At 38.4% G+C, this 25,166-nt stretch overlaps 3 protein-coding genes and 1 non-coding gene across 7 annotated transcripts in view; 2 read left to right on the forward strand and 2 right to left on the reverse strand.

Annotated features, from left to right (window-relative positions):
* Nucleotides 1–786: 786 nt before the first annotated feature.
* LOC134795352 (oxysterol-binding protein-related protein 11) lies at nucleotides 787–8,144 on the reverse strand. Its single transcript, XM_063767179.1, has 5 exons — nucleotides 7,894–8,144; nucleotides 7,495–7,656; nucleotides 6,670–6,767; nucleotides 3,350–3,428; nucleotides 787–941 (listed from the first exon to the last, which is right to left on the reverse strand). The coding sequence occupies exons 1-5, from the start codon at nucleotides 8,077–8,079 to the stop codon at nucleotides 834–836; spliced, it is 633 nt and encodes a 210-aa protein (XP_063623249.1). The 5' UTR covers nucleotides 8,080–8,144; the 3' UTR covers nucleotides 787–833.
* A 275-nt stretch (nucleotides 8,145–8,419) lies between these two features.
* Nucleotides 8,420–25,166, forward strand: part of LOC134795346 (aprataxin and PNK-like factor) — a 122,182-nt gene continuing 105,435 nt past the window's right edge. The window contains exons 1-7 of one of the 3 annotated variants that reach the window (XM_063767167.1): nucleotides 8,420–8,613; nucleotides 8,822–8,893; nucleotides 9,062–9,437; nucleotides 9,933–10,309; nucleotides 11,235–11,320; nucleotides 11,935–12,095; nucleotides 13,432–13,694. In XM_063767167.1, coding sequence (XP_063623237.1) covers nucleotides 8,518–8,613; nucleotides 8,822–8,893; nucleotides 9,062–9,437; nucleotides 9,933–10,309; nucleotides 11,235–11,320; nucleotides 11,935–12,095; nucleotides 13,432–13,676 — 1,413 coding nt within the window. In that variant the 5' untranslated portion in view covers nucleotides 8,420–8,517 and the 3' untranslated portion in view covers nucleotides 13,677–13,694. Of the gene's footprint in view, nucleotides 8,614–8,821; nucleotides 8,894–9,061; nucleotides 9,438–9,932; nucleotides 10,310–11,234; nucleotides 11,321–11,934; nucleotides 12,096–12,966; nucleotides 13,147–13,431; nucleotides 13,695–25,166 lie in introns of all 3 variants that reach the window. The other 2 variants (XM_063767168.1, XM_063767169.1) reach the window with 2 other exon arrangements.
* Nucleotides 14,594–21,326, reverse strand: LOC134795340 (cytochrome c oxidase subunit 6B2). Of its 2 annotated transcripts, none has more exons than XM_063767158.1 (3): nucleotides 21,177–21,326; nucleotides 16,086–16,169; nucleotides 14,594–14,905 (listed from the first exon to the last, which is right to left on the reverse strand). In XM_063767158.1, the coding sequence occupies exons 2-3, from the start codon at nucleotides 16,163–16,165 to the stop codon at nucleotides 14,737–14,739; spliced, it is 249 nt and encodes an 82-aa protein (XP_063623228.1). In that variant the 5' UTR covers nucleotides 16,166–16,169; nucleotides 21,177–21,326; the 3' UTR covers nucleotides 14,594–14,736. The 2 variants fall into 2 exon arrangements, with proteins under 2 accessions (XP_063623228.1, XP_063623229.1); XM_063767159.1 differs by lacking the exon at nucleotides 21,177–21,326 and adding an exon at nucleotides 20,330–20,927 and having other exon boundaries at nucleotides 16,086–16,135.
* LOC134795914 (U6 spliceosomal RNA) lies at nucleotides 22,279–22,382 on the forward strand. The gene has a single exon (XR_010144879.1). It is a non-coding gene; the product is annotated as a U6 spliceosomal RNA (small nuclear RNA).

Raw genomic sequence — 25,166 nt, forward strand, 5'->3', positions numbered from 1 at the left:
CCCAAATCGGCCAACCCTCCATACAAACCAAAATTTTTCGCGTAAATTTTTTTTATTCTTGTATTGTTTCCCAATCAGAACACGATACCGAATAAATGTGATTAAGTGGATCCCCACTATTTTTGTTGCACCTTGTATTTAATATGACGAAACTTTTTCACATGTTACGATAAGGGCTGATTTAGACGGCGGCGCACGAACTCGCATGAGATTTTAGTTACATTGCGGACTGTTGGTTACGTCCAATTCAACCGACCGATCAAAACCCGCAATGTAATGAAACGAGTTCTCGGATCATCTAAATGAGCCCTAATTCGAGGCGAGGAACTCGTACCATATAAATGGCCTCCACTTCCAACATAAGAACCAAGGCTATAACCGCGACAATCGAAGTTCGTAAATTTCGAACAACTATAATAACTCTGTCACTCTAATTACGCCTTAATTGGAGTAAAATAGGAAGTTTCCCGAAAGGATCTGAATTTGCCAGTCAAAAAAAGTTGAATTTTCAATTTTTGAATTGAATACAGGTTGGCAAAAAAATAAGCCTTTCCCGTTGTCAGGGAGGTTTTGGGATTATACTGAACAACTTTTACTATGGAACCAACCCCGAATACGCGTAAAAAAAAATTAGGCAGTTTCATACATGTTGGCTGGTCCATTTTCTATGCGAGGATATTTTTTTTTCCGCGATTTCGGGATTGCGGTTGGTCCCATAGTAAAAGTTGCTCAGTATAATCCCAAAACCTCCCTGGCAACGGGAATGCAATTATTTTTTGGCCACCCTGTATAGATTGTCATTGCTGATGCGATCGCGTACATGAGACTTGGGATTAATGGTCGTGGTCTTGCTTGAGGCCTGTGGTGGTCGCGTACTGTTGCTGCCGGTGCAGCATGCCGAGGCACTGCAGCAGGCACTGCATGCTCGCCGCTGATGTAGCCTGAACACAAAAAGAACAGTCATCGCGGTTATCACACGCACTGTAGGCCTAGCAGATGATTGGCACGACAGTATCTCGCCGCGAGATAGACTACCCGTCTTTTTCTAACTGTATTAATTAAAGACGGACGTACCTTCTTCTTTAAATCCCCGCCCGTCTATCTCGCGGCGAGATACTGTCGCGCCAATTATGTGCTAGCCCGGCTGGTGCGTTGATCCGATCCGATGTGTTAGCGAGACAGGTATGCACGTATATAGCGATGTCTCGCTTGCACAGCGGAACGGCGTCCAATGTGAAGACCACCTTAGGGCTATAGAACATATATCGCAGATCACTTCAGCTAAAAAGAGGTCCATATAGCACAACTGGCGGTCACCACAGATAGGCGTTGCCATAGTTATTTATTTATTTATAGCCTTATATCAGAAATACATTTTTATACTATATTTACAGTTTTCCTTAATCTACGCTGACGATAACCGAGTCTGTGTGCCTTTGGGCAAAGGCCTCCCCCAATCTTCTCCACTCTTCCTTATTTTGCACTAATCTGGTCCATGTTTTAGTCCTTCCAGCCATGTCTTCGATTTCATCGAACCATCTTTTAAATTGCCTACCTCTGTTTCTTTTATGCCCTCTATTAGGGTGCCAGAGTGTTACAATTCTGCTCCATTTATCTCCTCCTCTAATAGTATGTCCAGCCCACTTCCATTTCAGTTGTTTTGTTTTGTACGTTACCATAGTAATATACGCCAATTCTCGAAATTAGTTGCCAAGCAGACCCCAGGCTGCCATGAGCCGTGGCAAAATGCCGGGATAACGCGAGGAAGATGATGATAGTAAATAAGTATATGTGACGTTCCACGGGAAAAGGTACCTTATGAGGGTTTCTAGTTTCGGAGATATGAAATGTTTTGTAAAGAGGTGAAAAAATGCTCAATTTTTTTTTATTGTGTGATCTGAAACCTTAATGCGTAACGTTTGTTTACCTGTTTTTATTTTTGTTATAAGTTAGTTATAAGCCTAGTAATGTCGTCTCAGAGTTTAGTAGAAAAGGTACCTTATGGAAAAAAGATTGAAAATTCCCAAAAAAACTAGTCAATACGGGAAAAGAAGTTTGGTAGAGAACTGTATTAGCATTCTGCAAAACTAATTTGATAATTTCAGTTCTGGTTGGGGCGCCTCGCAAATATTATAACCGTACATAGACCGACATCACAAATACAAGTAGCCTGCTATTATACCAAAGTTACTCTCGTCAAGTCTTTCTTAACTAGAATAATCTTCATTTGGTTTGGTCGCATGCAGTAAATCAGCCATTGGTTTGCTGAAAAATGCCAATACCCGACGCATTACCTTATGGAATATCTGAGGTCATTGAACCTCAATGCCGCTTATCTTCAATAGCAACCGAAATATATTATTGATAAGAAATAGACGATTTATACCATCTTAACCCCGAAATATTATTAGTTTATCCTAACTGTTCCATCATCATCATGCCTCATCATGTAACTTAATCACAAGGTACCTTTTCATTACATACAAATTATTGGTCTTTTTTAAGATTATTATGACGAAGAACTAATTAAATTTGGGGCAGTTTAATGTAAATTAATATTTTCTATTCATAAAAGATAAACTGTAATATGATTGATATTTTGTAGTGATGTATTATTAGATTTATTTCCATAAGGTACCTTTTCGTAAATGTATGGAGCAAATACTGTTATTGTTATGTAAGTTTAAAGTGGCATAAGGGGTTAAATATAGTATTTAGTTGGGCTTTTAGGATTTATTTCATTTGAATGACAGAATTTCTTTCATATGTGCTCAGAAAAATTGATTGTGTGTCACATTAAAAATAAAAATATTCAATTTTGTGATTTTATATGAAAAAGTCAGAAAATACATTTTCACCTCTAAATCGGTATTGTTTTTTGCTTAAACTGTCTGTCAGTGTCGTTTTCTAATAGATAGAATTTAAATCTTGAGAGCTCATTGCAATCAATCGTGAAAATGAAATAAAACTTTATTTTCAAGAGATTGGCTAGTATACACATAAATCAGTCGATATCAAAAGTTTCTATTTGCATTACAGAACAAGTCGCAATATTTTTTTAATCTCACATATATAAGGTATTATTATTTGTAGTCAACTATGTAACTTACTTCAGGAACATAGTTTTTTAGGCGGCTAAACTTAAAACTTCTCTATCGTAAAGTTGCTAATTTCACAACATTATTTTCAAAAAATCATATCTCTGTAACTACGCAACCTAGAAGGTTGATCTTTTGTGTTATCGATAGCTTATTTATTGTAGATTACTGGGGTATGCATAACTCCATACCCGCCATAAGGTACCTTTGACCGTGGGACGTCACATATGGTAGTTCAAGTTAGTACTAACCTTCAGTAATAATAGGTCCGGATCTGTATGAGGGAAAGGGGAGTCTGATGATTCGATACACCGCGCGAGGGACGCGTCACTGAAAAATAAAAAAATATGAAAACAATCAGATATCAAATTGAATTTTGATGTCTTTATGACGTACTAGGTTCACGTAGGGGGTCCGTGGATTCTGGAGCTAAAATGCTTGGGAATTGGATAAGAGGGGGTGACGACAATGAACTGGAATAATACATATATACATACATACATATACTGTATAATAAGGCTCAAAACCTTTTTAACAAGCTTTTATTAAGCGTTATGAAAATTGGCAGCTGTATGTAGTTCAGGTGACAATACAATAATATGGTACTGTCGAACTGATCTGATGATGGAGACAGGAGGTAGGAACTCTGTGATGAAACAACGCAACCTAATTGTGTTAGGGGTTTTTAGAATTGTCTCGATGAGTATTAGTTGTCTGTTGTAAGAAAAGTACAGTCAGCGATAAAAGCTTGTACCAAAAATGAAATTTTTGCCAAAAACATATTCTAATATGAGTTAAGGTTAGGTACATAACTTTCCTGTAGACATTCAAAAATAAATGGATATAATAAGACTTATTTTCGTACTTTATCCTTACCTTATGGGCATGTTAAAACCTTCTATTTATTTAAACTTATATGAAGAATGATTTAAAACAACCGGCCAAGTGCGAGTCGGACTCGCGCACGAAGGGTTCCGTACCATTACGCAAAAAACGGCAAAAATAATCACGTTTGTTGTATAGAAGCTAGAGATTATCAAACTACACAAAGGGACTTAATCGCGTATTTAAGTCCCGTTGTGTAGTTTGATAATGTTTAATAATCGTGAAAGTTTAAATCAGGAGAAGCTAGAGATGCCACGAATATTCGGCAACTATTCGGTATTCGGCCTATTCGGCCACTTTGCCGAATATTCGGTATTCGGGCGAATGTTGTCTACTATTCGGCCGAATATCGAATATCTGTTGCGCCTACCTAAAAAGAAAAATTACACAAAAAAATTACCATAAACTAGGTATACTTAATATTTAAAATGTATTCTTGAAAACTAGTTAAATACGAAGGCACGTTTTTGAGCATTTGTTGATTACAAAATATTTTATTTTATCATGGGTCTGATTTGATTGACTCTACATTCATTAATTCTGTTCAACATAAAAATATAATATATCTTAGATCTTAGTAAACGTTGTGCTTTGTTGGCGAACAGTTTTCATAATAATTGTGACTCAAAATGTTCGCATGTCATGCCGAATATTCGGTATTCGGCCGAGAGAGAGGCCGAATATTCGGTATTCGGTATTGGGCCAAATTCACTATTCGGGGCATCTCTAAAATTAGTGACGTTTGGTTGTACCCGTCTCCCCTTAATACCTAGATCTTTATTCCATGTGAGCTTTTCTCGTAAGAACTATGCTAGACATACCTTTTTCAGACGAGTCCCCAGGTTCTATAATAAACATTTGTTCGATATTGATCCTTTTAATAATTCCTTGTCTAGTCTAAAAATGCTTGTGAGACGTAAACTCTTTTAGTACCTAATTCCTGACTGTAGCAATTCATTTTGACATATATTATTACTGCACACTCAGGGGCATTGGGGATGGGTCTGTTTGTGTGGCAATTACTACACAGCGTGGCCCGTTTTCATTGTTCCTTGAGATTGTATGCTTATTTGTGTATTCTTAAATTACTTACTACGTTGTTCTTAGGGGTCATCCATTAATTACGTCACACGAATTTCTAGGTTTTTTTACCCCTCCCCCCTCCTTGTCACACTTGGTCACATTTGGCAAACCCCTCCCCCCTGGTGTGACGTCACATTTCTTCAACGAAATCGGCAAATATTTATTTAATATTTTATCAAAACTGATTAAGAAATAAAATTAAACGAATAAAAACGATTATCGTTTCAAAAACTTGTTATTTAAATGTATATTAGCGTATAAAATAATTTAAATAAATTTTCGGTTACTGATGAAGTTAAAGTGACGTCACAAAGTTTGTGACTCCTCCTCCCCCTTGTCACAACATGTCACATTTTCTTGACCCCCTCCCTCCCCCTAAACGTGTGATGTAATTAATGGATGACCCCTTACCTACCTTTTTATTTTATTAATATTTTGTTTAATGAACCTCCAGGTCTGTTTGTATCACCTCTCAGTTTCTGTACATTGTGTACAACATATGTAATATGTTTATTATGACTGTTTGTGTTCTAAATAAATTTAAAAAAAAAATCTCTAATAGAAGCCCCACTTAATTGACCGAAGCGGAGCGAAGGTCTACGTTTTGACTCGGGCATTTTGCTTTTGTATGTCCGGATGTTCTCCTCTACGGGTCGCAATTCTTAACCGATTCTCGTGAAATTTTGTAACCGAATTCTATGATTCGATAAAAAAAATTTGTCGAGCCGGTTTTTGGAATTTTTTTAAAATGGAAAAGTTGTGACAGCTCGCGCTTAAACAAATAGTCGTATCGGTATCATAAGAGTGTATTCTTTTAGAGACATGTTTACAGATTAAATGACCAAAAATTCAGAAATTTTATTTTGCTGGTTTTGGAGGTAATAAGATATTTAGTTATTACTTGAGAATGAGTAGCTAAATTTCGTCACCTTAAGTAAGAACCATCATGGCGTATTTTGCAAACGTTCGCTTTTTTTGTTTGCACAGAAGGTCTGGGTTCGATCCCCAGTAATTATATGCTGGGCTGGGATATAACTTATTGTATTTTTTTTACACTTTTCGTATTGTTTTTTTATTATTTACTATATTGTCATCGTGCCCAATAAGATATGCTCGCGAGGTCTACAGCTCACAGAGCCACTAGTATTTATTTAATTTTATTTTTAGTATTTTTTTGTTATAGCGGCAACACAAATACATCATCTGCGAAAATTTCAGCTGTCTAGTTATCACAGGTCATGAGTTACAGCCTGGTGACAGAAAGACAGACGGACGGACGGACGGACAGCGGAGTCTTAGTAATAGGGTCCCGTTTTTACCCTTTGGGTACGGAACCCTAAAAAGGAACCAAATGACTAATGTTTGTAATTAATGTTCACAGAAAAGACGCAGGTTTGCCGAACGTTTTTGACCCAATCGTGTAAGTAAACTGATGATGATGCTCTCCTGACCGATTTCAGCCACAGCGACTGTGTGCTCTGGAATAGGCAATCTCTAACTCGTGCCAATAGAGTGCAGCTGATCCACTCTCTGGTGCGTCCTTAGGTGGTGGTGGTGGGTAGTGGTGGTAAGTAAACTAGTCAATCAGTAAATCAAAAGGTACCTTAATTCAGTTTGTTGTAGTTGTTGTCGCGCGGACGCCATGGCACCGTGCACGGCGAGCTGCTCGCGCGGCTGCAGCGGCGGGTTCGCACCCATAGCCTAAAAACAAAGTGTCATCATCATCATCATCATTCTAGCCTTCAGTCGCCCACCGCTGAGCATAGGCCTCTCTTCGTGTACGCCACAACGTAGTTAAAACAAAGTGTATATTCTCCTAAGATCCTACAAATTTTATAACTTAGTTCTCTCTATCTCTTTATCTTTAGCCCTTCTCTACCCTTCGGTTGTAGGGCTCCTTCATTTTACGTCATTCGTCATGGTTCGACCTGGAGCCACTTCTTCCCCGCAGTTCTTTTGATGTCTGGGCTATACACAGACAAGCAGCACAAGCACAAGTGCAGCCTAGCCAAGGCCTAGTGCAGCACAAGGCCGCACTGGCAGGGTCGCCATGTGAGGTTGGGCGTTAAAGGAAAACAACTAGCTTCGAGTATAGACATATAATGACTTAAATAACACGTACATGCACTTATATACGTTGGCTATGCTTGTGTGTGGATGAGGCATAGCACACACACTGCAACATGTTTAGGCTGTTTAAAATGATGACCCAAAACAAAGGTCATAAGAACCAATTGAAAGGCAGTGCCTATGAAAATTGAATCAGTTATTCAACCTTACATTACCCATGTATTGTTACGTCAGCCAAAAAATTACCTTGAATTTTTTTATAGTAGGTATAAACCTACTTCAAAATTGAATTTTAGGCTCCTCAAGGAACCAATTTAATTGGTTTTTAAAAATTATTATAGATTTACTGCTGGCATACCTTGGTATGTATCTCTGCAATAGCCCGCAGTCCGTCCACCCACTCTTGTCTCGCCCTCGCGTCGGTGGCACGCAATTTTAGCATGTCTCCTGATGCACAGTTCAGAGTGAATGTGCGCGAGTCCTCATCACTCGGACACACCACAGCAGCCGCTAAATGTGCCTGTAGATGACAAACATATTTTTTTTGTAATAGGTAAGTTGGGCAATAAGTGGGAGAGCCATAGAGTCTGTAATATTGCTTTTTATAAATTATTTAATTTATACCTAATTAATTAAATTTTTATTCCATTAAAAATGCATTAGTAACTTTATAAAATATCGAAATACATCATAGTTATTAAACTACCTAATTATGAATGTATCTATAAACCTCAAGGAAGCTCTATGAAAGTCATACCTCTCCCCTAGCAGGCTGCCCAGGCTGCACGGTGTCTCCGGGCCCATCGAACAAATAGTACGACAGCACGCCCGTCTCGGGGTCCACAGCGAACCAGCGCTGCTGCCAGCCCTTCACTACGTTCGTGTACTTGTACAGCTGCCCCGACAACGGCCGGTAAGACCCCAACCCACCACTCTTCATCATTTTGTTGACTATGAACTGCGGTCGCAAAAATTATTTACATCGACTGTGCTGCTGTGTGGCCTGTGTGTACGACAGATACGACCCACGATTTGACAGTTAGATTTTGCGTTTAGATTTCAGATGTAGCAAAACAATTTTCTAATTTAGTAATAAAATATATTCTTATAATTAAATGATATGCTGCTGAACCGTATTTTATCTTTTTAATATAAAAAAATAACTAATTACCACAAGGTTACCAATTAATTTAAGATAAAACATTCGGAATTTTCCGCACGAATAGTTTGAAAACTAAACGTTTTATGACACCTGTCGTCAAGAGTGTTCGTTACAAAAGAGTATTGTTTTCGTCTCGGTTTTCCCATCCCAATTTCAAGGTTACTTCCTTAGAATTGGATTTAATTATTGTTGTGTATGGTATTTTAGAAAAGAAAGACAATGGTGTTTAAATTAGTGCGCATTGATGCGGAAGAGCCGAATAAAATTCAGCTACCTCTAGGAACACATTTAATAGGGAGAGGAAAATTTCTCGATGTAAGTTATTAATTTGTAAAAACTACAATACATCATGTTTTTATGCGGTCATTACTTTCTTCTCACAATTACTAATAATTTAACTTCTTTATTTTGGTAAACGCCTTAATTATAAATAAACTTGCAGAAACAAGTTTACGTGATAAAGGGATGACGCATCCGGCATCAGTCATTATCGTATCGTATAGGTCCTTTTATCCTTTTTCAGTGCGAAGATAAGCGAATATCGAGAAACCATGGTCATCTTATCATAACAGGGACAAGTGTAGTCATAGAGGCGGTAAGTTTATTAAACATACTTGTAGATTATTGTAGAAAACAAACAAAAAGTAAAAAAAAAGTTCGTCATTACAACATAATTATGAAAAAGAATTGTATCAAAGGTTTTTTAAATAAATAAATATTATAGGCAACAAAGAGTATTTGTATCACTTTACGAAATTTTCAGTTGCACCAAAACCCCTGTTTCTTCACAAAAAAGGGTTCAGAAGAAAAGCAAGTGTTAAAAAAGTCCTCTAAAGAAATACTTGACAATGGTGATAGATTTGGGCTCTTGCCAGGGTCCTATTGGTATGAGGTGTTGCACTGTACTATAGAAACAGACAGCCAAGCGACTGATGTGTCAAACACAGAAGAGCTTGACCCGGGTAAAGGTGAAACTGATCAGGATAGTCAGATAGATCAGACGTTAAACACAGAAAACGTTAATTCGAATGTTAATGAAGAAAGAAAGAATGAGGAAGATAATGAAGATTCTGTTTTGAATTTTGATTTAAATGAGACAGTGGGAAATGCTGGAAGACCTGAATCACCATCATTACTCGGTAAGTGAAACTACTTTGTCTTTTTTTACTACTTTGGGTTTTGTCACACAGTTTTTGTTACAATTTCACCCCCGTAATGAGATCTGATAGTAATGATATAGTAGTGAAGTATTACCTACACCACTACATCACATTTAAGTATAGATTGCACATCATCCTGGCCTCGTCTGATTATAAGATGCCAGGATGATGTTGCAACTACCTATGTTGGTAGATATAATAAATGTCATTTCACTCCTCAGCGCCTCATTGCGGACACATTCCATCAACACATGATGAACATCTTCTATTTTATTGCACTCTTGGCAATTTGGTGATGCAGCTAGTTAATAATGAAAAACAGAACTAAACAGTTACTGAATCTTAATTTAATTTACAAACATATCTACTATCCAAATTTACCTTCAACATAAACTTTTTTAAACTGCAGTCTAAATCAAAGACTAAATCTAAAATCTTACAATCAGCCTCTTTATAATAGCCAATTATTTTCAGACCAACAAAATGAACAGAATTCGCCTCACCAACAAATTGGGCCTTCAAGTCCAACCACCACAGAGCCCACAGACCCACCAGAACCCACAGTTCCCACAGACCCACCTGAACCCACAACTCCTACAGACCCACCAGAACCCACAGCTCCCATAGACCCACAAGAACCAGCAGCTCCCACAGATGCACACAAACCAGAGGTTCACACAGAACAGGAATCAACAGTATCACCACCTAAAAGAAGTCACAGTCCAGAAAGGGACGATGGAGTTAAGAGGATAAAGACGGAGCCGGAGGACATTAAAAAAGAGTTATTGGTGAAGCTGGAGCCTGATGCCAGTGATGCGGCGGGACCCAGCTGTGGTCAGGCTGATCAAGCTGTAAGTGTAAGAATGGTAACTCCATACATCAGTATTCTCACCAAAACGCGCGTTATTTTATAGTCGACTTCTAACGTCAAGTAGTGAAACTATCAGTACCATCAGTACCGCTACTTGAAACCAGGTGGCACAAGTGTCGCTACTGCCGTAACATGTACTGCTAAAACAATTTACAACTAATATTAGAAGCAGAAGGAGTTAAAAATAGAGTTTTAGAGTAATTCGGTTATGATATTAGCTGAAAATTGTTGAGCATTAGAGTTTTTGTTCGCCGCGACATCTATTGTCGATTAGATGATATATTCCGCTACTTGACGCTAGATGTCGACTACGAAATAACGCGCGTTTTGGTAAGATCACTGATGTATGGAGTTACCGCTCTTTCTTTACTTATATATTAGGTCCTTACCTATGAAATTGGCGTTTTAGTTCATAGATATAAGTCTGATCCTAGTTTTTTTTTTTTTACAAAAGTACATACACAATTACAATAAAACTACAGTGCACTCAATAAACAACGATTTTACATACAATTAATTGTTATTTTTTATTGTTAAGTGTTCAGAATTAAGCCTTGAAAATAGGTCTTTTCATGTGCTGTCGGTTCGAGTATTAAAATTACTTATATTTTTCTAATGGTACCAATTTTCAAGAAATGGAGATATTGAAAACATACCTTAAAGGTGTCAAAAATTACTGGAAAAATTTTGTTTGGTTTGAATTAGCCATCAAAAAAATATCCGCAAAATTAATTGTATGGAAATTCGTGTTTCGTTGAAATTCTCCCTACAAAACGCCAATTTCATAGGTAATGACCTAATATTACATCTTACTTATATTTTGCAACAAGGTCCACCGATTTACTGAGGAGTGTTGCTGTTTGTACCACTTGTGTAATTATCTTTTCTTATGTTACGTATTCTAGAGCGCATCTAAAGCAGCAGACGGAAAGGCGCCGCCGAGTCCGGCGCCACCACGGGAACGCTGCATGTATGGAGCTGATTGCTATAGGTATTTGAGTTATTTTGTACTTTTACCCTTTAATTCATACACCATTCATTGGTCTGAAACCCATTCAGCAATCATATCATCATCATTAATAGTTCAAGCAGTCTTTAAGTGCGCTTCCTTCCATCATTTTATAGGTGTATTATTTTAATGCCTTGATTAATGATCATTTAGATTGCAATATAAAACCAGATATGCTAAATCCAAAGATACACAAATCACATATTTCTTTGGGTTGCTGACGGTTGGAACTATTTATAACTAGCTTTTGCCCGCGACTTCGTCTGCGTGGAATTAGTGACAGCAGCTAAAGTAGGTATAGTGCCTGAATAATGCTAATAACAATCATTCAATTCGCGCATTGCTTACTTCAATTATTAGGCAATTCATTAACTCTTTCAATTCCACCCCCCTTTACACTCTCTTCAAGGATGATTTCCGACATAAAAACTATCCCATGTCCTTCCCAGGGACTCAAACTATCTCTATACCAAATTTCAACTAAATCGGTTCAGCGGTTTAAGCGTGAAGAGGTAACAGGCAGACACACTTTCGCCTTTATAATATTAGTATGGACAGGTGGATTTTGAACCTCGTTGAAATGTATTTTGTAACAGACGTAACCCAGTGCACAAGGCTCAGTTCGCGCACCCCCGGGACGCGGACTGGGGCGCGGGCGAGCAGGCGCCGTGCCCGTACGGCGCCGCGTGCCGCAAGCAAGACCCGAGGCACTGGCGCCTGCACTCACATCCACCGCAAGCGCGCATGCCACCCCCAGGTAACTCGTCTTATTATTTCTGGGCCTCTTGCGGATTACACTTTTTTTATACTACGTCGGTGGCAAAAAAGCTGACGGCCCGTCTGATGGTAAGCAGTCTCCGTAGCCTATGGACGCCTGCAACTCCAGAGGTGTTACATGCACGTTGCCGAGCCTAACACTCTGCACCCTCGTAAGGCCCTGAACAAGAAATTAATTCCTATTTCTAAACAAATCAGAGTTTTACGAATGATGAAGACGTGTACGAATTACGAACCCAAAGAACGGTGTGCCTTTTCACGACCTGTATATTTTTTTATTTCCACTTAGTAGTGTAACCAAATACCATGATGACCACATTTATAAAAGTAAATATAGCCACGATTTTTCTTAGGTTCTGCATGGGCACTTTTATACTGATTTAATCATGGATGTCGCGTTTTACCGTCACGATAAACAGGTAGACTTAAATGTACGAGACAGGTCTATGCAGAGCAATGCAGTATAGGTACCGTAAAACCACCCAACTACAATTTAATACTACGACTATGGTCAATACGTATGTATGAATACCAATGTTCTTTTTGGTTTTGTTCTCCCATTTATGAAAATAAATATTTTGCCTCAGGCCTCAGAACTGCGTCATTCAAATAAAAATCACACCTAAACGAAGATATTCGAGTTAGATTTGGATCATAGTTGGGAACCTAGGTGATTTGGGACGTCAAAGTCCCCAGTAATTGAAAAGCAACTCTTTTATCGCAAAGGTAAAACTTGTCGTTGAAGTGGACGTTCCCGGTAAAAAGTATAAAAGCACCTACTCGTACTATAGTGTAATACAATAATACCCAACTTGCACATCTATAGGCCTAACCGTACCCTATGTTCCCAGCAGGTGCGCAGGTCGTGGAAAGGCACGGGAACGTGTTCTACATCAACGCTCACGCGGTCAACTTTTACGACGACCACTTCCAAGTTGAGGACGATGACGGGGACAGTGTCGACTTCGATTATGAGTTCTAATGCGTCGTATTAAGATTCTAGATACCATGACAGATGCAGCACTAAGAAAGTTGGGCCGAGTATATTGCAATTTGAGTCTGTCTCACTCTAAGAACTTAATTGGCGAAGGCTTGGTAAAATCCAATATAAATAGAGACTTGATTTATAAGCTGGAAATTATTTTGTTCACACAAACGATCCTATGTATATATTTAACATTAAGTAAATCTCGGGCTATTTCCTAAAGCCTCTGGAAACACATTTCAAAGTCCACTACTTCTAGTTGGCTACTCGATTAATGAGAAGAATTAAGGAGGATTATTTAAACTGATGACTACAAAGACATTATGTTTAGGTCAAAGGCCGAAAGCGAAAAAGCGCCAGCGGGCATCCCAATCAGTATCAGGGTCTGACTCTGACCCTGAATCAGCTGGAAGCCCTGGGTCCCCTCAGAACCTGATTCTAACAACGAAAAGAGCCCGGAAGCCCCTGCCCAAGATGGACTCCCAGGATTCGGAAGATGAGGACCCGTTCGCGAGCGACGGTAGCGATGATTGGGTGCCGCCGTCCGATTACACTCAGACGCAGGATTATTATTAATGATTGTTAATAAATGTTGTGGCATTTGAATTTTGTTGTATTATTTCCAATAAGATATCCAATTAATTATATCTATAGAAAGTAGAGTGAGTACCACTGCAGTGGCTTTTTACAAGGGTCGAAAGGTAAGTATTTTCAATGAGCGCATACGCACGAAGTGTGGTACAAAGCAGAGTATACAGTACGACTTTTGAGTTTTATGTGGTTGCCCTTACTGTACCTACAAAGGGTTTGAAAATTCGGTGTACTCCCATTTGTCACCGCAGCCATACATATTATGAGGCGGGGACGGAAGTTAAAGTTAATCGTTAACTCGAAATCGTAAATATTCGCAATAAGAAATAAAACTAGGAGAAATAATCATAAATTTTGATTTTTATTAAAGACTAATCTACTAATTAAGTAATGATTACCATTCATTAATAATAGCATAGCCAATAAAAATATCATTCGCTAGCATCTGCCATAAGGTGCATGTTCCCCTTCATGAACATATTAATATTGTCGTCTGATAGCGACGCCCGCTTTGGAGAAAAAATATCTTTTCCCGCCGAAAACAGGCGTTCCACAGCAGCACTCGAAGGTATACTAGTGTTATGTTTGAGGCAACGCGCCGCCTTGGTGTGAGTAGCTACTTAGGTATTAACGATTAACGGACTTAAGAAAAGTTAACGGAAGTTAACAAGTCCGTTACAGGTTTTTAAAGTTAACTTAAAAGTTAATCCGTTACTCGAAATCTTAACTTCGTTAATTAACGATTAACGGATTAACGAGTTAATGCCCAGCTATGTTCATATGAATGCACCTATTCCCATCTGTACCCAGCCGGGACAAATGAGAATACACCGAAAATTTAACGCGTAAATTGGCCCGAAACTTAGAGGGGATTTTTAACGTAAGAAAAACGTCACGTTCGATTAACTCATTTAATTTCCTAAATCACTTTGACCTAAGTCGTAACATAAATTAACACAGAATGTTCCAGACTACGGATCAATTTATTGCATAACAACCCATGTCATTCATTGTACAATTAATTGGCCCGTATATAATGGGTAGTTTAGATCCTGCCAGGGAACGTGCCCTCGCTACGCTGGGAGTCCCACTTCTCAACCCAATCGATGGGGCAGAGGGAGGTGAAGACGCGTTTGAAGTACTGGCATGGCTCGTACTTCTCGCCTCGGACCTTCTGGCAGCGATAGAAGTCCAGGTAGCTCTGGTAGCAGTATCTGGAATGGTTGGGAGTTGTGATAAAAATAGGCTGGGTGAAATTAAACCTTATGGTAATGGCGTAAAGTCAGTTTTTCTTGTCATTTTGTAGGTATTCATTTGATGCTTAAGGGTGGTATTCCATCTATCCAATGTGTATTTGCGTCGCATATTTTGCTTGATGAGAGAGTAAGACGCAATGCACATTGGACAGGTACAGGTGGTAGTCAATTACGAGATAAAGCATAACGATTACTTAAATAAAACTAACACCCTGAGACCATGACCATTGTAGTCGCGCTTGATACCAAGGGCACGACGGCCATTTTACGTTTTTGGTGGTTTACGTTTTATAAGAATTGAAATCCGTAACAGCTTATTGCCTCCCCTTCTCACAAATATGGTCGTTAGAAAAGTAACAACGGTTTACAAGCCTTTATAAACTTCTACCTAGAATAATTAGGTAGGTATTTTATTTTCAGACTTCATAAAAACAGGGCAGTAGCAGTTAGGTGTTGCGTAAACCGATTAAACCTCGTTTGGCTCAGTTTTCGAAACGGTCATAGAAACAAAGAATAGGCGCCTATGTTCATTATGCGCGAAACTCAACCCTTTTCCAGGCATAGGCCAAGCACCTAACGATCACATACGCGCCAATAGAATTTCAACCTTAGGATTCCAATGTAAGGTTTATATTCTATTGGACTTTCGGGAAAAGAGACAAGGATCATAATTTACCCAGTAGGTAGGGTATATAAAAGTTCCCTCGATATCTTCAGGCTCCCATCAGATCCTGACATGATGACAATGGGACTAAACTGCAAAACGTAATACAAGACCAAAAAAAGTAAGAAATGTTGCCATTTTTTTACTGTCGCGTCTTGTATTTATGTACAAATAAGTAAATAAAAGTACTTTTTTAAATAGTAGGAGTAAAATTACTAATGAATAAATTATCTTAGCGTGATTATTTATCAAAAGGAATTTATAATTTTACAAACAAATTATTGCAGTGGCAACATTGTCTTACTTTTTTTGGACTTGAATTACGTTTTGCAGTATAACTGCAAGTCCTAAGTCCCAGAGTCATTTTAGCAGTTTTGAATTTGGAGCCTTCTTTTATTCCATTAAAGTTAAAAATTCGATTTGAATTTGACCTTTTAAAAGGACATCAGGACATAGGAGGATATGAATACTCACTTAGTCTGGTTCTGGTTAGGGAACCGCGGGTCGAAGGGCGCGGTTTTGATCTGGTCGGGCGATTTGATCATCTCAGGCATTTTGCTGCAAAGAAACCACAAATATCTTCACAATCCTTTATTAAAGTCATGTTTAACAGTATAAAATAACCAGCTATAGAGATAAACATGGTACATACAATAACGCACGATACACTGCTGATGTCGAATAAAAAAATCTTAACGCTATTGAGAAGGCTACGGTTGTTCCAAATACTTTGTAAGGTCAGCCACTGCATTGCAACTATTCTAAAAATACAAGAAGTAAGACTAGAGTTAGAGCTACTTATCTTACACCATGGGAGAACTGTCTTGGCGAGTGGCGAAATGTGCCATGATTACAAGTTTAGTGGCTGTAGCTCTAGAATTTATTGTTGTATTTTTAGAGTAGTTGCATTTGCCCTGGCTGATCTTATGCTTTGATTTTGTGTACCTAAAGGGCACGAATAAAAACTGTGGTGAAGGTGATGTGCACCACACTTTGAATGGAGCTATTAAACAGAACTGCACTGCACTGCACTGCTTCTATAGGTAAGTCTACACCGAAATGTGTTAACAGGAAATTCTGTAGGTATTAGTAACTAGTGGCTCTGTGAGCTGTAGACCTCGCGAGCAGAGCTTTAAATAACATGGTGCTTTAAATATAGTAAATTAAAAAAAAACAATACGAAATTTATGTGTAAAAAAATACAAAAAGTTATAAATATACAATTACTGGGGATCGAACCCAGACCCTCTGTGCAAACAGAAAAAGCGAACGTTTACAAACTGAGCCAAATAGTTCTTAGATGGGTTGACGAAATTTAGCTACTCCTTCTCAAATTAAAATTAGTTAAAATGAAATATCTCAATACCTCCGAAACCAGCGAAATAAATTTTCTGAATTTTTGGCCATTAAATCTATAAACATATCTCAAAAAGAAAACACTCCTATGGTACCGATACCACTATTTGTTTAGGCGCGAGCTATCACGACTCCGCCATTTAAAAAAAATTCAAAAAACCGGACGGACAAAAAAATTTTATTTAGACATAGAATCCAGTCACAAAATTTCACGAGATTCGGTTAAGAATTGCGACCTGTAGAGGAGAACATCCGGACATACAAAAGCAAAATGCTCCAGTCGAAACGTAGACCTTCGCTACGCTCCGGTCAACAAGTGTAACCAAGTCGGCCAATCCCCAACTAGGTAGCTCTTGCAGCTATAAAGAGCTCTAAAAATATATAGGTAAGTACTGTAAAGAAACATGAATATTTACATTCATTAACATGATCGTATACTTTCACTCCATTGCCAAGTCTGTGCAGTATTTTTTTTTGTGATACTTAGTACCTGACTGTATCACGCTAGATTTTAGAACTATCAAATGAGTAAGGACTTAATTAGACATTAACATGCGTCAACGGCAATTAATTAGCGAATATTTTAATACTTATGTAATGACTTTAAACATAGTCTGATTTTCTTTCTACATTTTTATTCGTGCCAATAGTTCTGAGCATAGCATTCGGTTAGTGGAGCCGTTAATATGATCTTAAAAAACGTAAATAAATTCCGAATTCTTAACGGAAAAAAAAACAATTTTCTTTTCATAATTTAATAAAAAAGAACATTAGAATTAGAATCATTCGAGAGGGAAAATCATTTAACCCCTTTATCGCCAAGATTTACCTTTAAATAAAGTCAAACTCACGCCAACATCTCTACTAGAAGTCGTATTCTAACTTGAAAAGATTGTTTAAGTATTATGTATGAGTTACTTAGTCAGTTATTTTGGGATTGCTGCCTCACGACTTTAAGCGTTCTTGCCGTTGAAAGTGTTAACTACATATTTGTCACATAACTTATTTTTTGTTCTCACTTAATTTCTTTTATAATCGTTCTCCCTAATAAAGATAACCTAATACGCTCAGGTTTTATAAAAATGCACACTCATATTTTTACATATATTTTCGTTATTAGTACAAATAGTACAGTCGCCATTAGATATATCGGAGCAGCCAAGGCGTTCACAATATCTGAACACGCACTCTAACGCCCTGACAATAGAGGCGTGTTCAGATATTTGTGAACGCCTTAGCCGCTCCGATATATCTAATGGCGACTGTACATAGCAACATACAATACTTATACAAGAACAAATTCGTGCTTCCGTGGGTTATAGGTACAAGATAAGTTGAAGTACAATTACTTCATTTGCGGAAAATGTATTTAACTCGTACATAAGATGAATTTAATAGTTATTGCTATATTTTTAGAGCAAGACAATACTGTAATATTTTCAGTCTAATAAATTAATCAATTCTTAAAGTTTGTACCATTAAAGTTGATTACAAAATTTGTGTTAATATTTTAAATTTTTTAGTATAAGTATCTACCCATGATATCTATTAAATATTATCTATCATATAAAAACAATAAAAAAGAAGCATGAACTTTTTAAATTTTTTATATCTTATTATTCTTATTAGAGTTGTATTACTACTTTATTAGAATCCAGTATTAAGAACAATAAATCAAAACATTCAAATTTGATACAAACGGTGGTACAAACTTAAAAAAATTGTATACTTTATACTCGTGAAATGCAAGTTTCACCTTGCGTGTGGTTGATATTGCTTGAAATTTCCTACATAATTAATCCACCTTATTTTGTATGTTGCATCTCAATCAATTTCAACCATACGAGATTTTGCACTACTCCCCAGAAAGCGAGTATCATTCAAAGTACTTTAACATAAACTAACTTTATTATAACATTAAAGTATACTAGACAGACATTACATTTATTTTAGCAGCTACATTATTTAACCAAAGGTCGCGTTTTGCGTTCCTCCTCACAGGAGGTTTCTCTGTATTTCTTAACCTCCTGCATGTAAAGGGACCAAGCGTCCTTAGGAGCGTTATCGGCAAGTTGTTCTTCTATAGCTTTTGCTTTTTTTACTAGACCAGTCTTAAGCACGCGCCCGCCGCGCCTCTTCCCAATGAACGGTAAAACCGGTTTTTTAATTTCCGGTTTCTTCTCCTCAACTTTCTTAGTTTCCTCTTGCATCTTTTTGAACATTTCCAAAAAGCTGCCATCGTTTTTAATTGGTATCGGGCCCTTGGATTTTGAAGACGATGGTTGCTGAAGGTCAGCGGGGCAAGCAGGTAAAAGTTCAGCAAAGTTTGGCCCTTCAACCTCTGGTGGATCACCATATTCTATATCATCAACTTGTGCTGGTTCAATAGCCCCTGGTGGAGGTTTAACCTCTTTAGGCGGAGATTCTGGCTTTTCCTTCCTTTTTTCTTCTTGCCTACTACGATGAAGCTTCCAGAACCGCTTACGGTCAGCAACAGTGAATTGCCCTCGACGTTCTTCGCTCGGTGTTCCGCTATGGCTTCGGCTAGAGCGTGAGCTCTTAGAGCGGGAACGCGACTTTGACGATCGACTCCTACTGCGCCTTCCTCTGGATTTAGAGCGGCTCCGGGAGTGACTGCTCTTGCTTACGGAGCGCCGTTTAGACCGGCTGCTCTTGCTTACTGATCGTCGTTTAGGGCGGCTGCTCTTGCTTACAGATCGCTTTTTGGAGCGACTCTTCGTCCGGGACCTATGCTCGGACCTGCGCGGTTTGGATCTCGACCTTGATTGCGACGACCTGGAAGACGATCTCGACCGTCGATTGCGTTTGCTTTTAGGCTTCGGTGTCGGCGACCGAGTACCCGACCCGGAGCTGGAAGAGGACCGGCTCCTAGCATAACTTTTAGGTGGTGTTAGAGAGCTGTCTCTATTTTTCCGGACTGGTGTAGTCGGGCGCTTTTTCTTAGGTGGTGTTGTTGATCGCTCCTTTTTGATAGCTTGATAGCTCCTAGGAGGAGTTATTGATGACTGCTTTTGCCTTGGCGGAGGGGTCTTAGGTTCCTCTTTTATTTTTCTTGGAGGAGTTATAACATCCCTTGTTTTCTTGGCTTTGTCCTTACTGGGAAGCAATTTGCCTTTTCCTTTGACGTCTTTTTCCTTATCAGTCCTTAACCTAGGAGACTTACTGGAAGAATGATCCTTACTTGGTGAGTGTTTAGACATTGATCTATTTCTAGAATGTGATGAAGATTTCTTCAGAGGCGGAGTGTAAGAATGTTCTCGAGTTTTACTTTTTCTAGCTACTCGTTTTTTATATGAGTCATTTGACCCAGATGAGTCAGAGGAGGTCCTCCTGCCCTTTACCTTCTTACGAGACAATCTAGTCGAGGACCTAGAGCTGGAGCGGTCACTGGAAGAATACTTTTCTCTCTTAAGTCGACTTGACCTACTATGAGATCTTGTCTTCCGGACCTCATCATAGCTATTTATTTTTCTTGAATATGCCCTATCTTTCTTTTCAAAAGGACTAACACTTCTAGAGTATGATCTACGTCTTCTTACTACAGTAATTTCTGCAGGAGACCTTGGCCGGGTAGACGGCCTGGGCGCATTGTCATAACCATCCCGGGAGGAGTATGCATCTGTCGACTCAGGATATTTCTGATAGTAGTTCTCAGGCGGGCGTTGGTAGTAGTTAGCGTCGTAATTGTAGTTGTAGTTGGCAGCGCCGTAGTTCTGATAGTCATAGGTGGGAGGAGGTCCATACTGACTGTAGCTGACGCCCGTCCAGGGGTCCGTGGTGGGCATGACGGGCGGAGGCGGCGGGGCGGCGCCCCCTGCGTAGGGCGGCGCATACTCCGCCTCGGCGCCAGGCGGCCCGCCGTCCCATGCGCCGCGATATGACATACTTTAATAAGCCTCTTCGCATAACCTGGAGCAGTTTGTAGGTATGCACACACCTACAAACAGAATAACTTTTCGGTGTAGACAACAACTCTAAATGACCCGAATCCGAGACGCCTTCGAATGTACGTAGACTAGCTCTTGTCATACATGATACGATAGGTATTAAAGTTATGACGAGGAATAACATAAATTACGTAATCCGTAGCCTTTTATGCGAAAAATAATCAGACAGTGCATGCGTTATAAGTAAAGCGTATGATACGGACTTAAAATATATAAGAAATACCTTTCTGTCCATGCTCACCTTGTTTTAATTTGCTTTTATATCCAATTTATATCGTGGAAAAATGGCAGCGTACACTCGCCTCAAATGCCCATAAACATTATAGATCGAATCATAGACAAGAAAGTCAATGCAAGACACCATAGTAAAAAAAACCTTTTCCTTTTTTCACAACTTTACGGTTTCTATCGATACATTAAACAACTGTACCGATATTCGAAACCTAAGAATAATATTGAGAATGGCAACATCGTGTTGTCGGTCGTATTGTCCTTTTCTAGCATATACGTCCCTCTCTCTCTCTCACATTCCCACCACAGAGCAGTTGGTTTTGACAGGTGTTTGACAGTTACCGCCAAAACAAATTACCAAGTCATTGGCTTGCTGTTTTTCCATCTGGAAGGTCGTGAAGCTAAACTGCTGGTGAGTTTTTGAATTTGTACCCCAGTTTAGCTGACTATATTGAAAAACAGTTTCTAACGGCTTTTGCCGTTCGAAATAAATATTTAAATTTAGTTGTCCGTTAAACAATCTAGCAAATAAAAACAATCCGGAATAGTGATGTGCAAGTGTTTTCAAAGGCTGCCTGCGCGCACCGTGGCTATGCCAATGAAAATACTAAAACACGTGTCACATCGAGCTGGTAAAGCGTGCACGTGTCACCATTATAATTTAATTTTATACCTACATTAAGTCTCTTCAGAGTCTTGTTAGTTTAAATCTTTGTGTGTGTGTATAATAACGGTTGAAATTATAATACTTAAATGGTGATCTGTGGAGGCATACCCTTCAGTTTTCAAGTGATTTGTGTTTTCGAATACGAAAGGATCGGATAGTTAATACGTGTTACGTAGAACCTACGTATGAAGGTAGAAGCTTATAGACGTGTAGGTTTTATCTGTCCAAGTATCTATCAGCAATTTGTCTTTTTATCCCGTTCCGGGTTAATATAATATTTATTGCAAAATTTATTTTTTGGTAATAAACTTGCTGATAAATAATGTGTACCCGCTTAGGAGTCGACGAAGCCCCACTTCGCGGGGCTTCTATTTCCGCTCTGAGGGACACAAGGTAACGAACAAACCTACATCACAAACATTGCATTTATTTTTGTGGAAAGTGAGTACTTCGGCAGTACATAAACTTAAATCTGACTAGACATAGAGAGAGATTAGCATGGCTCTGCGCAAGAATGACATGCGAAATCGTGAAGTATTTCACTCTTTATCTACCAACTTATATCTCTCCAACTAGATCTTTGATTAAAAAAAAAAAAAAAAAAATTGGTTAAAATGTAGGTAGGTACCTACTTAAATAAATAACTTAGCAGGTACTTACAGCCTAAAAAGGTTAAGGAAAGAACTCTTGCATGTAGTTGCTATATGTGCTTGTGTTATTTTGGATTTGAATAATTTGATTATTAATTCTATACGTAACTACATACAAGAGGGTCAATTCTTAAGCCTACCTACCTACCTACATAAATAGTACACTTGTAAACGTTTCAAATAAAATCGGAAGCCTGTGATTTGGAAGGGCATTAACGATACGGGAATCTTTAGATTGATTCATTGACGAAGACGCATGGTTTGGTTCATATTGTCAAATTATATTAGTTAACTGTAGAGTTAAAGTTTAATTTTGGCAAATCTGCGAGTCACCGTGAATGACACTGTCTAAAAGTGCCTGTTAAAGCCTGCTTAAAGCCTTTCACCTTGTCGAGCAAGGAACCCGCAACTAAGGGAATATTACCCACAGGGTATTTGATTTGAATGATATTCTTAAACCTACGTCTGTTATGGTTCCACCTGCGTGAGGTGTGCCTAAGAGAATATTTTATTAGTTCACAAACTAACGTCATGTTATTTGTGATAAAACCAATATATTATGTACCTATCTAAGCCTGCGCAAGGCTGTCATGTTTCCACCTGCGTAAGGTGTGCCAAAGAATCTTTGATTCGTTCACAAACTAACGTCAAGTTATTGATGATGATATTATAACCTATGTAAGCCTGCGCAAGGCATGTCAGACATATTCACAGAAATATAAATGATATGGTTATAACACAAGCGAGCGAGTAGGCCACAATCAGAAAATATATTACAAAGATGAATTTGTAAATATCTCCTCTTAGAGAAAGTAAAAAGGGTTTAAAATAATGTTTTGGGTAAAAAACCAGTCGAAATAGGCAAGGCTTCGTTATTAGAGTTTTCATTTCTGTTTACCAATCTATTCTAAGGGTCCCGAACACCCTGTTGGCTAAACCCAAAATTGGGCTAATTAACTGTGGTAAAAGTGAAAACTACTTACTATTTACAATAACATTTCTAAAATCATAAAAGGTAAAAAAAAAAAAAATAACCTAAGATTCCAGGCCTATCTCGACTCATTTTTATTTTAAAGATGATAAAATCTTTGCAACCTAATATATAAATAAAATTGTGGTCTGGAGACGCTAAGCCTCATAACTTGGGCGGCATAGATAATACTAAGAAATTTAGTCGCTGAATTTCGACTATAAGCCCAGGCAGAATATTGATAATTAGAATAAGGAGTGGTCAATCCTCCAAGGTCCAGATAATCTGTAGACTCTAATTAAATCAGGCTCGGTAAGCTCACGACACGACAGAGCTTACGATTCCATTCTGAAATAAGCTATGTTTACAATATATATTACTCATAGTGTGAAACAAACAGCCTGCTCAAGGTGTACAAAAGGTCCGTTTAACGGCCCTATGAATATCTAAAAACCTTAGAAGTCTAGGCCTGCTAAGGCAAACTAGAAATAAATACATATGATCCCAATGTAAGAGCAGCTCACAGTTGCATAAATTATATTTGCCTCGAGAGCACTTGTCTTTCAGTTAATATGTTTACGAGTACCTACCTATGTACACGATATGACCAAGGTTACCTACCTATTTAATTATTATATCCCTGACTGCCATGGTATGGGAAATTATTATGTGCTGGCGGTGCTGCACAAGCATGTTTGAAATAAAATATACAAAACTGGCCAACGGGCGTTTATGAATTATGTATTTTACACCCTTATGTCTGTATTGTGACCCTGGAAGTTTTAAACCACCTGTATTGTAAGTGCTCCCATGCACGGATTAAGTTTATTATAAACTACCCATGCCCTAACCTCAAGGGCAAGTGCTTCTATGCACGGACCAGATACTGTTACCACTTAATTCACTTATCATGACTTGTCATAGTTTGATACTACACGTTTAACAAATTTAAGAACGTGGAATGCACCCACTACAAAAGGTTTTTAAAAACAGTGACTGAATGGTTTGCACGAAAGGTTCTAGCACAACTTCTGGGCGGTCACACCTAGGGCATGACCCTCTAGTTCTCAATTTATACAAAATTATAGCATTGTGATACTGTTCGCTTGCACAATAAAATAGAGAAACAGGAGCACGCCTTGCGAAAAGGCGAAGCTATTTTGAAACGCCAAACTTTCAAAAATGGATTGAAATATGTAAATATGTCTTTGGTGTGGAACATGTACATCCAAACAAATGCAGTCATTTATTATATGTTGGCAAAACTCTGCCAAAGTGTTAGTCTGTCTGTACAGCGTAACCTGAAGGCATCAATGCACATGAATCTCTTGAAACATGGTGGATTAATTAATTTCCACCCCGCCTGTGTCTTGCTCTTACCAAATCCACAAGTTAAGGACCTCAACCTATCTAGGTACCCTTCTTGCCCGAGACCTGAAAAAATGTTCACTATAATCTCATGCAGTCAAGTGTCGGAAAACTAGGTCCACACACTTAGCGCTACTGTGAATATATATCTAAAAAGTCTGTAGACTGCCTTCCAGGAGGCGGGATGCTAATAGACTAGCCTATATAGTAGGCCAGAGATATAGTATTCAAAAGCACACTGGTCCAAATCCAGTAATATTATATGTATTTCTAAATATAAAATAATTGACAATTCGGCGTATATTTGATATCAAAAAGTTACAATTATCCTTAGTTCATAAGGAG

The sequence above is a fragment of the Cydia splendana genome, chromosome 12 (assembly GCF_910591565.1).
Source record: "Cydia splendana chromosome 12, ilCydSple1.2, whole genome shotgun sequence".
Taxonomy (NCBI): domain Eukaryota; kingdom Metazoa; phylum Arthropoda; class Insecta; order Lepidoptera; family Tortricidae; genus Cydia; species Cydia splendana.